At 38.5% G+C, this 12,458-nt stretch overlaps 1 protein-coding gene across 5 annotated transcripts in view; it reads left to right on the top strand.

Moving 5' to 3' along the window:
* CUNH3orf14 (chromosome unknown C3orf14 homolog) overlaps positions 1–11,897 on the top strand; it is a 13,194-nt gene extending 1,297 nt beyond the window's left edge. For 3 of the 5 annotated variants that reach the window (XM_014456118.2, XM_014456116.2, XM_006089043.3), the window contains exons 3-6: positions 808–891; positions 2,526–2,649; positions 9,567–9,641; positions 11,494–11,897. In XM_014456118.2, coding sequence (XP_014311604.1) covers positions 839–891; positions 2,526–2,649; positions 9,567–9,641; positions 11,494–11,625 — 384 coding nt within the window. In that variant the 5' untranslated portion in view covers positions 808–838 and the 3' untranslated portion in view covers positions 11,626–11,897. The remainder of the gene's footprint in view (positions 1–807; positions 892–2,525; positions 2,650–9,566; positions 9,642–11,493) is intronic. The other 2 variants (XM_023754060.1, XM_014456117.2) reach the window with 1 other exon arrangement.
* Positions 11,898–12,458: the final 561 nt, after the last annotated feature.

Genomic DNA, 12,458 nt, shown 5'->3' with positions numbered 1-12,458 from the left:
GGGCGCCGCCCCCCCTCTTTTGCCCACACCAAAAAAAAGTATCTTTCGAGCGCCCGCACTCTCTCAACAAATTTGGGGAGCTGGCCCGGCCCCGGCCGGGGCGTTTCTCTCCCAGAGAGGGAAGGTTCTACTCCCCCGAAAAAAAGCTCTCTCTCCCCCCCACCCCCTTGATCCCCCCCCCCCACGGGGGAGGGGGAGGGCCACAATGTTTTTTTCTCTTCCTTTCTACAACAAAAACTCCCCCCTCTTTTAAAAAAAAAGTGGGGGGGGCAGCTTCCCCCTCCGGAGGGGACTTCCGGTTGGTAACCAATTTTGCGCCCTCCTCTCCCTCCCCCTTCCTCTACCCCTTTTATACATAACATGGGGAGGCAACCCCCCCCCCCCGCGCCCGCGCATGTGGGATGGTGTTCCTGTGATGAATTTTACAGAGTAGATATTTTTCTTTCTGTTGATTCAATAAAATGTTTACTAGTCTTAGTACCAGCTGCGTGTTTGTTTTGAATTCTGTTTAAGGTTAAAATGTGTGTGTGTGTGGGGGGGGGGGTGTGAGGGGAAAATGTGAAATGTGTTGAGTTTACCTGATTCACAGTATTTTTAGATGCATCTGGTGTAAGAAAAACTATGCATTGTAAGTAAAAATGTTTTTAGGTGCAATCTTTCATTTTATACATTATTACATCTCAAGTTTTATTTATTTTTTCCTTCTGAGAGAACCAATGGGTTGAGGTACTAAAATGATCAAATGTTGCAAAGCTGAGGACATGTGGTGGAAGTAACTAAATGTTTCTAAATGTTTTTATTATTTAGCAGAAAGCTCATAAGGCAGCTTTAACTAAAGATGACTTCCTTGTTCGCTCAAGAAATTCGCCTTTCTAAAAGACATGAAGAAATGTAAGTTTTTTTCAAGGCTAATTAATCTAAATGTATAAATTACACTATTTAGTGAAACATTGTGTGCACAGGAAGACTTGAAGATCTGAAAGTGTGTCATTTCAATTTTCTGACACTTGAGAGATTTTGGTCTTAGGAAATGTCATTGTCTCAAGAATAACAAAAGTTAAAAGGTATAATTATATTCTATATGTTTTTATTTTTATTACTAATAGTTAGATAACTTCACCCCTCCTCTCACCCTTTCTAGGCTACACACGAATAATTAATGGACTTCTCTAGGCCTCTTACCCTGGGCCCACTTCCTAGGGTATGTGCCCTGCGCAGCCACAGCCCTCACACTTGGCTTAATTCCCTAATGTTGCACTCTTGAAATTCCGAGTATTTTTTAACAAGGGGTCTCACGTTTTCATTCTGCACTGGGCCCTGCAATGATATAGTCAGTCTTGCACTTACATTTGGTATTAACCCTTCTCCACCTCTGACTGCAGGTTCTCATGTTTTCCTTTCCTCTAATTAATTACCAGGCCCTCTTCCTTGGCCTTTTAACACATTGCGGACCAATAGTTTTATTGCTCGTTTTACCCAGTGGCCAGATAAGTTTCTATTGAACAGGTACAAAAAACGTTTTACATAAATGTTAAAGGCATGCATTAAAATTAAATACCCATTGCATTTTGAAGTTATTTATTACATGTTCTTACAAGCTAACATCTTTTTTAAGTATACTTTGTAAAACACTGTGTAATATGAAGCGAGAACTCTCGTGATCCATCCACAATGTGTTAAGAAATTTTGCTTACGAAAATAACTGTTCAAATACCAAATTCTAGCTCTACCCTCAATCACAGCCCTATGAAGCAGTGTTTCTTGATAATCACCACATTTATTTGGGAAATGGTTAGACAATTATATATACCACTTACTTATTTTTTATCACCTGACATCTTTACTTATGAATCATTTAAGAGGACCAAAAACTTGTAAACTGAGCATTGGACCAGTGAGAAACTTTTAAAGTATATTATGTATCACAGAGTAATTTGGTAATTCACTTACAACTTTTTACATCTTTCTTCAATTGCTGATTTACCTTGCGGGTATGCATACATACAGCCTCTCACTCATCTTTCTCTTGGCAAAAGAAGAAAAAATATTTTTATTGCTTCTTCAAACATATGGAAGTTTAGCACAATTCTAAATGTGTAACAGGAGCTTCAGGGGTATTGAAGTGTTAAGCAGAAGGTTTTGTATAGCAAGTTATATCAATGTATGTGTGTGTGGAGGTGTATATATAAGCATATACAAAGTATGTACAAAGGGATATGTATTACAGTTTGCATTTTCACCAAAAATGAAAACATATTTTCACATTTTAATATAATTTCAGAAGACCAGAGGCTAAAAAAACAGAAGCATGTACTTATGGCATACCAGTATATGTTAATAAAAATAAGATTTAAGACTTAATGAACTACTAAGTTCTTCACTATCTCATTAATTGGCATAGAAATTGGCTTTCAAAATAGGTTGAACTCAAAGTGAAGTACAATTAAGGAATGAATGTTTTATATTGGTCAAGCAATAAAATGTCTCCTTCTAAAAGAACTTTATATAATCTCCATTTTTTCTAGAGTATCACAAAGATTAAAGTTACTTCAACAAATGGAGAGTAAATTTGAAGATCAAAACAAGGAAAAGGCATCTCAGATTCAAGCAGCTGAGGCTGCTTTTAAAAGGAACCTTAGCCTTTTAAAGGTAAGTTTCCATGACTTGAGTATAGAGATTTTGCCCACCTTTGCAAAAAGGTTTCAAGTGAAGTTCATAATTTTGATTTATATAATGTCTTTGTTGTGAGTAATAAATAGAATTAATGAAGCATCATGTTAGTTAGATAAATAACATATGGATTCTTATTTTTTAAATGAAAAAAAAAGTGAAGTTTGCTTAAGCTAAATGTTCTCAATCAACCAGAAAATCAATGACTACAGAAGTAATTTTACGGTCATCTTTTGTGCAATAAGTAATAAATACAAGACGTAGCTTTCCATCTTTTCTTTGTAGGGAGATCTTGAAATACTATAAAGTACCTATAATGTATTTAGATCCAACTCAAAACTATTTTAACATCATAAAAACAAGAACGATTTGATTTTGCCTTACTGGGGCCACAGTCAACACACAGATTCATATCTAACATAACAGATTTTCAAGATCCCTTTTGATGGTGATGGAGGGGGTGGTCAAAGTGTGTAATTGCGCAGGGCCTCACCATTTGGCCAATGTGCCCACTTGGAGTAAAATCATATGTGTAACATTTTTGGCTGCTTGCTATACTTTGCTTCCAGAATTGTATGGCTTCATCCATAATTAAAACCCTAAAAGTTTGCTTCCAGTCAAGCTTCCAAGAGATCCTATGACTAAAACATTTGGTGGTAAGGCTATATTATTTAAGTTATAAAGCAGTGTTTTCAGTTTTTATTGTTAAATATTTTCATCGATAGGCATGATATAGTTATCTTCTGTCCTCACTAGAGGATAAAGGAAGAGGAAAATTCAGTTATCTTCTCAGCTTCTGGCAGTTTGAGCCACAGTAATTTAAGTCACAGCCATAGTGCTACCAAAGCATTCTATATTGCCATATGTCTTACTTGCCCAATGGTTTTTGCAATATTTATTTTTAAATGGAAAAATATAGGATAATCTGGAATTTGCTGTGAAAAGTCAGAAAAACTAATTAGGAGGCTTGAAGGCTTGGTTGCCACTTACTTCCTGCAAGTGCAGGTAATGTTTGGTTTTCAGGCATCTTTTAATGAGCAAGTTATTTGATGAATATCCAGAGGGTCCTTACAATTGAGCTAGTTCTAGTTAGAAAGTGGGGACCACAAAATAAATATAAATCAGAGTTCTTCACCTCAAGAAGCTAACAGGCTTAGTTGATGATATAAAGTTGTCACACATAAAATATGAGACTTTATATGATCAAACAGTACGTTATGTGGACCACTCAGCACTCATATTCTAGGAGTTAAGTGTAAAAAATCTTGGAGAGCTCGAATCTTTTAATGGTCTCAGAGGAGGCTAAGCTGGAGCTGTGTGCAAACAGGCAGAAGGCGATGCATTCCGCTGGATGGCTGCAGGAGAGCCAAGAGCAGAAAAATGAGTGGCCCTAAGAGCGTTCGTGGAGCCATGAGCTAACTAGCTTGGCAAGTCACAGGAAAAGGTTGGATACTGTGAGTCCACATGAGTAAATTGAGACTTGATATGTACAGATAATATCATAGTGAAAGTGTGTGAGCAAAAGAAAAATAACGACTTATGTAAGAAACGTATGAGTGAGTATTTGAGGAGGATTCATTTGCTATTTAGATGTAACGTGATTTCAAGAACGGAGAGATTGGATCTAATAGGTATGAAATTAACTGTCATATCCAGAAGGAAAATAATGAACTGTTTCATAGCCATCAGAAACCAGTGTGATATGGTCTTTACCTCCGATTATCAAAGTAATATATTCGCATTGCAAAAATCTTGAAAGTGCAAAGAAGATGAAATAACTTCCTTATCCTGTCCATCTAGGAATTAATATATTTTTTGTACATTTCCTTACAGTCTTTTAATAAACATTTATTGAGCAGCTATTACATCCCAGATACAGTTTGTTCCCTATCTTTGTTTTACATATTTTGAATAACTGTGTATGCAGTTTTTTATTTTTTCTCTCATATTTTTTAACTTTGAAAATAATTTTAATGGCTTATAAAATTATTGTGAAAGTAAAATAAATAGGACTTGATTATAAAATGTTGAGTTGGAAGAGACTTTAAACAGCATATAGATTAGATTGTCATCTAAAGGTTTTTAATTTTTTTCACCAGATAACTTTTCCAAAGATGTAAAATAGATAAAAATGGACAGCTTTGGTCCAAAGCCCCACCCACTTAGCTCTTTTTTGCCTGCCCTGCTGTGTCTCTAAGGAACTGTGAAAACCACGAATCTATTCTAATTCCTTTATGTAGAGATGAGGAACCATAATAACTACTACTAATACCCTTTGTCAAGAACAGGTTGTTACATCAGGATATGTACTTAGTGCAGAATGTGCATCAAAATGGTTCCATTAAAACTTGGAAGCATTCCTATAAATATAGTAGTAACAAAATAAGGATGACCTATTTCACCATCCGTTACTTGATCTTATTTAGATGTTCTGGCCAATATAATAAACACTAAAAGGGAATGAGCTTTAACTTTTAGAAAGGAAGGCACAACACTAGCATTCTAAAATGGTATGGTTATATACTAAGAAAAGCCAAAATTGTTTTAAAACTAGTATGAGTTGAGCAAAATTAATAAATAAAAGATAAACATAAAGTCAACAGCAATCCTATAGATACAGTTGGAAAATATAAGAGATAACTTTCACATTAGCAATAAAATTATAAAATACTTGGGAATGCTCTTAACAAAGGGCATGATTTGTATAAAAACAATTATGTTTTAAAGAGAAAACTTAAGTGGAGATACATACCTTAATCCTGATTGGGCTATATTACTTTTCTAAGGTCAGTTGTCAAAAAGTTATTTTTAAATTTTTAAAAAATATATTTTTGTTGACTTCAGAGAGGAAGGGAGAGGGAGAGATAGAAACATCAATGATGAGAGAGAATCACTGATCGGCTGCCTACTGCATGCCCCACACTGGGGATCGAGCCTGCAACCCCGGCATATGCCCTTGACTGGAATCAAACCCAGGACCCTTCAGTCCGCAGAACACCACTCTATCCACTCAGCCAAACCAGCTAGGGCTATTTTTAAATGTAATAAAATCCCAACAAAATGAATATGAAACTCAGTAAAATTTCTCTAAACGCATTTGCAAAAATAAATTAGCCAGTTGACAGAACCTTCCACAAACTGCTTGTCACTCAGGATGGCCAGTAACTTACAGGTCCACCTTGGTCCTTTTTCCTCCTCACATTTCTCACTTTCGCCAATTCAATGAAGAATAAGTGAATATGAATAAGTGAATACTTAAGCATTCCTTGTAACAATGACCCTGTATCTCCTGCTTTATTGTCTTACTTTTCCTATCCCAGAAATTGCACCTCTAGCAGCTTAAAAGATTAAACCCAGCCCAGCCCCAGCTGGGTTCACTATCTATTTGTAGTGAGATATCTATTGCTGGGTGGCGAGGGAGGAGCGTCTGTGAGGAGGGGAAGACCTCAGTCCATGAGCTTCTGTGTTCGAGCCTGACCTTTCCTGATCACGTCTGCTCATCTCTACTGGCTGCCCCGTCATGCACAAGGGAAGCTTGTGCTTTAATTGTCATGAGAAGAATGTACTTCCATGTGCCTATCACCAGATTCAGTAATTATCAAACACAGCCAATCGTGCTCATCCATGCCCCTCACCTCCAATCCCAGCTCCTCAGATTATTTTGAAGCTAATCTTCAGCAACACATTATTTCATCTGCCCAATTTATTACCTCTGTATTATTTCAATGTTTATCAGTAAAAGGGAAAGACTATTTTAAGCAAAGTCACAATATCATTTTCAATCTAAGAAATTTACAGTAATTCTTTAAATATCCAGTGAGGATTCAGATTTCTCTGATTCACTTATAAACACACGTTTTTACATTTGTTTGAATCAGGATCCAAATAAAATCCACCACTAACACAACAGTGAGGTGACTGTGGGGTTGGGGGTGGAAGTGGGAGTGGAAGAGGGTATGGGGGATAAATGGTGATGGGAAAAAATTAAGCTAAAAAGTATAATCCTTTAAAAACACAAATAAAAATCCAATTTTTAATTGATTGATTGCAGTCCTGAATCTCTAAAAGCCTTCCTGCCCTTTTAATTTCTTTGTTGAAGGAATCAGGTCATTTGTCCCACAGAGGTTTCCAGGGCCCAGGTATTGCCAATTACATTGCTGAGGTATCACTGGGTATGTCCCTTTGATTCCCAGAATTCCTAGGAACTGATGCGCCTAAGTTGTGCTATGCAGCAGAATGAGAGCCACATATGTAATTTTAGATTTTCTGGTAAACACTTTCAATAAAATCACATGAAATAGATTAAGTAAAATGCTATTAAAATTAATTCCATCACATATAAAGCATCATTTCAAGTGTAACTGCTGATCCTTCCCTTCTGGCAGTGTGTAGTCAGACATGTGCCAGTCAGGCTAAGAAATGCATACTTCATCCTCTGGGTAGTGGGTATCAGTTATTTTTTTAATCTAGATAAGGATATATTTAAGTTTTTTTAGCAAAATTAATCCATTTCAGTATGGACTGAAGTAAAATGGATGTAGTCTGGGCATAGTCCAAGAAAGCATTCAGTAAGGATTTGTTGAATGGTAAGTGTAATAAGCCCATCGCATTGGGAATGACACGGAAAGACAGACATCCTCAAGCGCTGAACTTTCAATGGCAGAGAGTGAAAGAGCTGAAGATAGAGGGCAGCTGGGTGAACCGCATTCTCACTATTATACATTCAGTACCTTCAGGAGTAAGATGATGAATTTGGTTTATTAGACTGAGAAGTAAGGGCTCGGGAGAAAAGTCATCCGTCCTTGTACATGAATGGCTGGAGCAGAAGAAAAGAGTCCAAGTCAAAAGTGAAAAGAAGACAACAGAAAGCCCACACTTGGGCTAAAAGAGAAAGGAGGCAGCTAAGAAGAAAGACAAGGAGTCAGAGAGGTAAGCAGGACGCCCACAAAGCGAATCCACCTCAGGAAGAAGTCCTCTGGAGGGGATGACCTGTGGACATGCTGCAGAGGGAACCGTCCCGTGCCTAGCCCAGGCCTGCCTTCCAGGCCGCGCCTCCCCATACAGAGCTGCTCTCCTGTGAGAGAGATTCAGTGGCCTTACTTTCTGATCTTTAAGAAAAGTGTTTATAATCCTGTCTACAGGTACCAGTGACACCTAGATCTACCACTAACAATAACCATGCCCTGGCCGGTGTTGCTCAATGGTTGCACACTGCAGGGTTGCAGGTTCAATACCCAGTCAAGGGCTCATACCTGGGTTGCAGGTCCAATCCCCAGTCCAGGTTGGGGTGTGTGCAGGAGGCAATCATGCTGTGTGTGTCTCTCACATAGATGTTTCTCTCTCCCCCCTTCCACTCTCCCCCCACCCCACCCCTCCAAAAAAAGGAAAAAAAATCCTTGGGTGAGGATTAACAAAAAAATACAAACAACTTTATAACTGTTCTTAGAATAATGGCATAATTAGGGTTGTGATTTTATTCTATTTATCTTATAAAGGTAAAACATAATTTTCCCAGGACTCCGTAAAATCTCACCGTAATCACAGAAGAGTTAGTGTTCTCTATCTGCTGTAGCATTGGCATCACATCTCCTCAGCATGTGTCTTAGCTGTAAACTTCTGGGACGGGATCAACATGCTAATAGATGGGCTTTTTATCCCTAAATTTATGTTTTTCCCCTTCAAATCACCTTCCTCTAGACAGCAGGTGCATCAATGGCTGTGCAACTTTGGGGAGTCCCTTTAGGGAATTTCCTGTTTTTCCCTTTTACATTTCACACCCATCCCGTGCTCCCCGCCGCTGCCATCTGCTATCTCTTTTCTCCTGTTCAGCACTGGCTTCTTCACACCCCACGCCCACGCCCTCTCCATCTCCCTCCGTCTGTCCAACAGCCCTGTACTTAGATTGCTCCAATGCTTGTACCAGGATCAGAGAACTTTCCTTTTTTCTAAGCTCAAAGGAGAGGCAGAATTTACATGGCCTTCAGCCAAGGCCTCTGTGAACCTGACAAACAAGCAAGCACCAGACACACAGGTGCTGATGGGAGCATTCACTTAAACAGAACTCACAGGTTTCAGGAACAACTTGGAGGTGCTATGTTTCTGGGCATGAAATTCATACATGCATCAAGGTAAAGTCTTTCCCAGGGTATGGATTAAGTTTAATTACCCTGGTGTTGCTCAATCATAAGGGAAAATACACACGTCTACAAGTTAAGCTCCAAGTTAAAGCACAGAGCTCGAATGCCGTCAGCTGAATGATATTCTGCCGGCAGTAAGACCTGCCCTCGAGATCACCTTAGAAATCTAGTTCTAAAAATCTAGATAGTAAAGTGAACAGGTTCTTGTTGCAAAGGTACCTTACTGACCTTTTTTTAAATATGTGGAGTATTTGCATAAGTGTAAAATTTTATAAGAGTGGAATACTGAACAAATGAAATGTGTCATTAATATAAAATTTACATGATCCAGACAGAATCGATCTCTTCACTTTTAAGGTTAGCACAGTGTGGGGCTGGGTAACTGACTGTTTTTGTATCTGAATATTTGACTATTTTATCCATCTGGCTGTTTTTAATGATTTTAGAGCTAAGTTGGTGCTCTGAGCAGTTTTAGAGGAAGATTTTGTGTGTGTTTTTTGCAGAAATTACTGACACTATTTAAAATGATAAGGCAGAACTTAGAAGTACCCCCGCCCGCACCTTTTACTTTTTAAAAAAAGCCCGGCATTCTGTATCTGAAATGGTCAGTTAAGCAATGAGCAGCTCTCCTACTTCAGTGCCTCCATCAGTTCAAACCATATCCGAGGAGAGCTGAGGTGAGAGGGTTGGGACAGCCCTGTAGCTGCCGCAGGTGCGTGCTATGTGAATGCATGTTTTCAATGCTAATGTCTGTTACAGGATATAGAAGCCGCAGAAAAGTCTCTGCAGACCTGGAGTCACCCACTTCCACCACCTGAGGTGGTGTCTCTTGAGGTGAGAATCTTAAGAAACAAAGGTAGCGACCCTATCATTGTAAATTAACGAGTGGTTATATGTGTGTATTTCCAAGATGTATTTATTCAGTTAAAATAAACAAGATATGACTGATCATTATATGTCCACAGAGCCATAGTTTGTACATAGTAGGTAACTGATGAGATCTTAATTAAAAAAATTTTTTTCAAGTGAAAATGTTATAAAGATCCTGTGTCTTTTCACCTAGTCACTTAGAAACGACTATCCCGTTAAACCCTGGCAGACAATATGCACTAACGGTTCAGGTGCCAACGTGCCGAACCAAAGTGCTTTTCCTGTTGGCTGAAGTGACAAGGAGCATGCAGTTCAACCCTTCACCAAACATTCAACCGATGCGATTTAAATGCATTTTATGCAGCATAGTGTGGCTTTTGTCTGTTTTATTTTGCTCAGTTCAAGAACAGATTGGGAAGATGGTTGGCAAAAATAAACCATCTTTGGCATATGAATGTATTTTTGATGAAAGGGAATTTAACTACATATAGAATAGTTTGATTTGATATTTTTAATGACCTTTCTCAAATATAATTTTGCTTGCCTAACCAGGGATGAGAATAGACTCAAATTTAAAGGCTGAGAACTTGCCCCTCAATTTTCTGTGTTCTAGAGTAATAAGAAAAGCCAGTGATCGCGGAGAGAAAACCCTCTGGTACAGACTGTGCCCTAGGCATGTCTTTTTCTTTGTTGGAGGCTCCAATACCTAACTCAGGCCCACACAAAAGGGGTTCCTCTAGCCGTGAATGGTGAGAAGCTCCCAATGGCAGGCAGGCCTCCGTGGTATTCCTCTCAGCTGGTCTCCCCAACAGGAGGACCCCTAGTTTAAGGTCGTCAGGCTGTTTCTCCGACCACGTGCACTCATGCAGGGTTATGGAGATCCCTAGCCACTTTCAACTCTCAGAACCCCTGGAGCCTTCTCATGCTCAGAGTGAGTCATTATGGGTTCTTCATGCTGCCCAACTGGCTGACCTTCCCAAAATGACATTGCTAGTGATGACCTAATACAAGATGCCCTCCCGTGACAAGGAGCGTGGGCAGTTACTTTTCTTAACCTCCTTAGGACAGTCAGCCAAGAACCCATTAAAGCTCACACACAGAATATGGTGATGTTGCAGGAGCTTCTAGAACTTGCAGACTGCTAGAGGCAGGCCAATCACACAGCAACTCAACTTCCAACTTAGTTGAATTAAAAAATTGTTAAGTAATCTTTTTTTTCATTATACAAAAAAAGGAAAGAAATTAAAATCTGTCATATCATGTGCTTTGTTAAAAGATACAGTGCATTTTTATGTGTTCCCCATGCAAATAAGGGGTCAATTCACCTGAATCCTATACGGTAACATACTAGTTATATTTCAGTTCCTGACTTCATCCCAGGTCAAATATTTTATGTTAATTTTAAATCAATTCATGTTTAATCATTTTATTGTAATAATTTTAGGGTGGGTAATCACTTAGTATGGGATTTGTAACATTAAACAACAGCATTTAACGACTGTAGCCATAAATGATAAATACGGGTAATAATCACAAAGTTGGCCACAAGAGGGCGTGCAAAATCACAATAAAGTTCTGAAATCTGTAATTCTGCCAGGCTCTGGTTTTACTGAGAAATTTGAAAATTAACACTAGTAAGTAGCCAGATTTTTTTTTCTAAAATTAACATAAAATATTCTGTAGAGGAAGTGCATTCTACATGTATGTGTGTACACGCACACGCACATTTAAGTGAATAAACATTTAGACTATTATGAAGAGCCAAGTTCAATTGCTTGATATGTTTTTTTTTTCTTTTGCATGTTTTTTCTCCTAGACTCTTTACTGGGCATCAGTGGAAGAATATATTCCCAAATGGGAACAGTTTCTTTTAGGAAGAGCACCATATCCTATTGGTGTTGAAAATCAAAATGAAGCAGAAAATACCATTCGGAACAAAGCACAGTGATAAGTTCTTCTCATACTAGCTTTAAAAACGTGTTTAGTAAAGCTGAATATTAAAGAATTTGCAGGCCGGAGGAACCGAGTATATGTTTATGCCTCCTCACCTCCTCAATGACAGCAAAGACACGAGAATCTACGGGCCAGTCTCAGATTGTCCCTTAGAGACCCACTACTATCTCAAGGTCATGAATTTGCTTTTGACCAAATCCATGTAAGCATTAGAAACTAATATTGGAAGGTAGACTGCTTATTAAATAAATTGCGAAATTAGTGCTGTGTATGTTATTATTATTTTTTTAATCATTTAGTCGTTCTCATCTAAACAGTGAGTACCAGTTGTTAGTTCTGACTTTACATTTTCTAGAATCCTTACTTTTCAGTTATTTTATTATGGGGACAAGGCTCACTATTTTAGTTTCTTCTAACAAATGAAAAGACCGTGGCACTTAGCTGCGTTAGTATTGTAATATTTGTCAGAAAATAGATTCAGAGGGTTTTGCTCCTCGGCGAGAATCAAAGCTCTACAGGTTCTGCAGGAACAATGACTACAAAGCGTCTGGTCAGTAGCCAGTTACCTCAGCTCGGACTCGGTTCGGGATAAGGACACCTTACTAGACCTGGGGACGGCTGTTGGGTTTTGACTTGCCAACCCTGTGAGTACGAACAGCTCCTCCCTCATCTTTTCATCTTTCAACTTGCCCTTCCCTCTCCCTTCTATTTTCATTATTTCTGAAACAACTGTCAGAAAGCTTTGGGTCACAACCCTAAACAGCTCTGAGGTTCCTCAGTGCACTGCTGTTTGCACACAAAAATTATAACTTTTCTAACTATAGAAGC

Source organism: Myotis lucifugus, unplaced genomic scaffold (genome assembly GCF_000147115.1).
Source record: "Myotis lucifugus unplaced genomic scaffold, Myoluc2.0 scaffold_55, whole genome shotgun sequence".
NCBI lineage: Eukaryota > Metazoa > Chordata > Mammalia > Chiroptera > Vespertilionidae > Myotis > Myotis lucifugus.
This window is presented reverse-complemented; position numbering and strand designations above follow the sequence as displayed.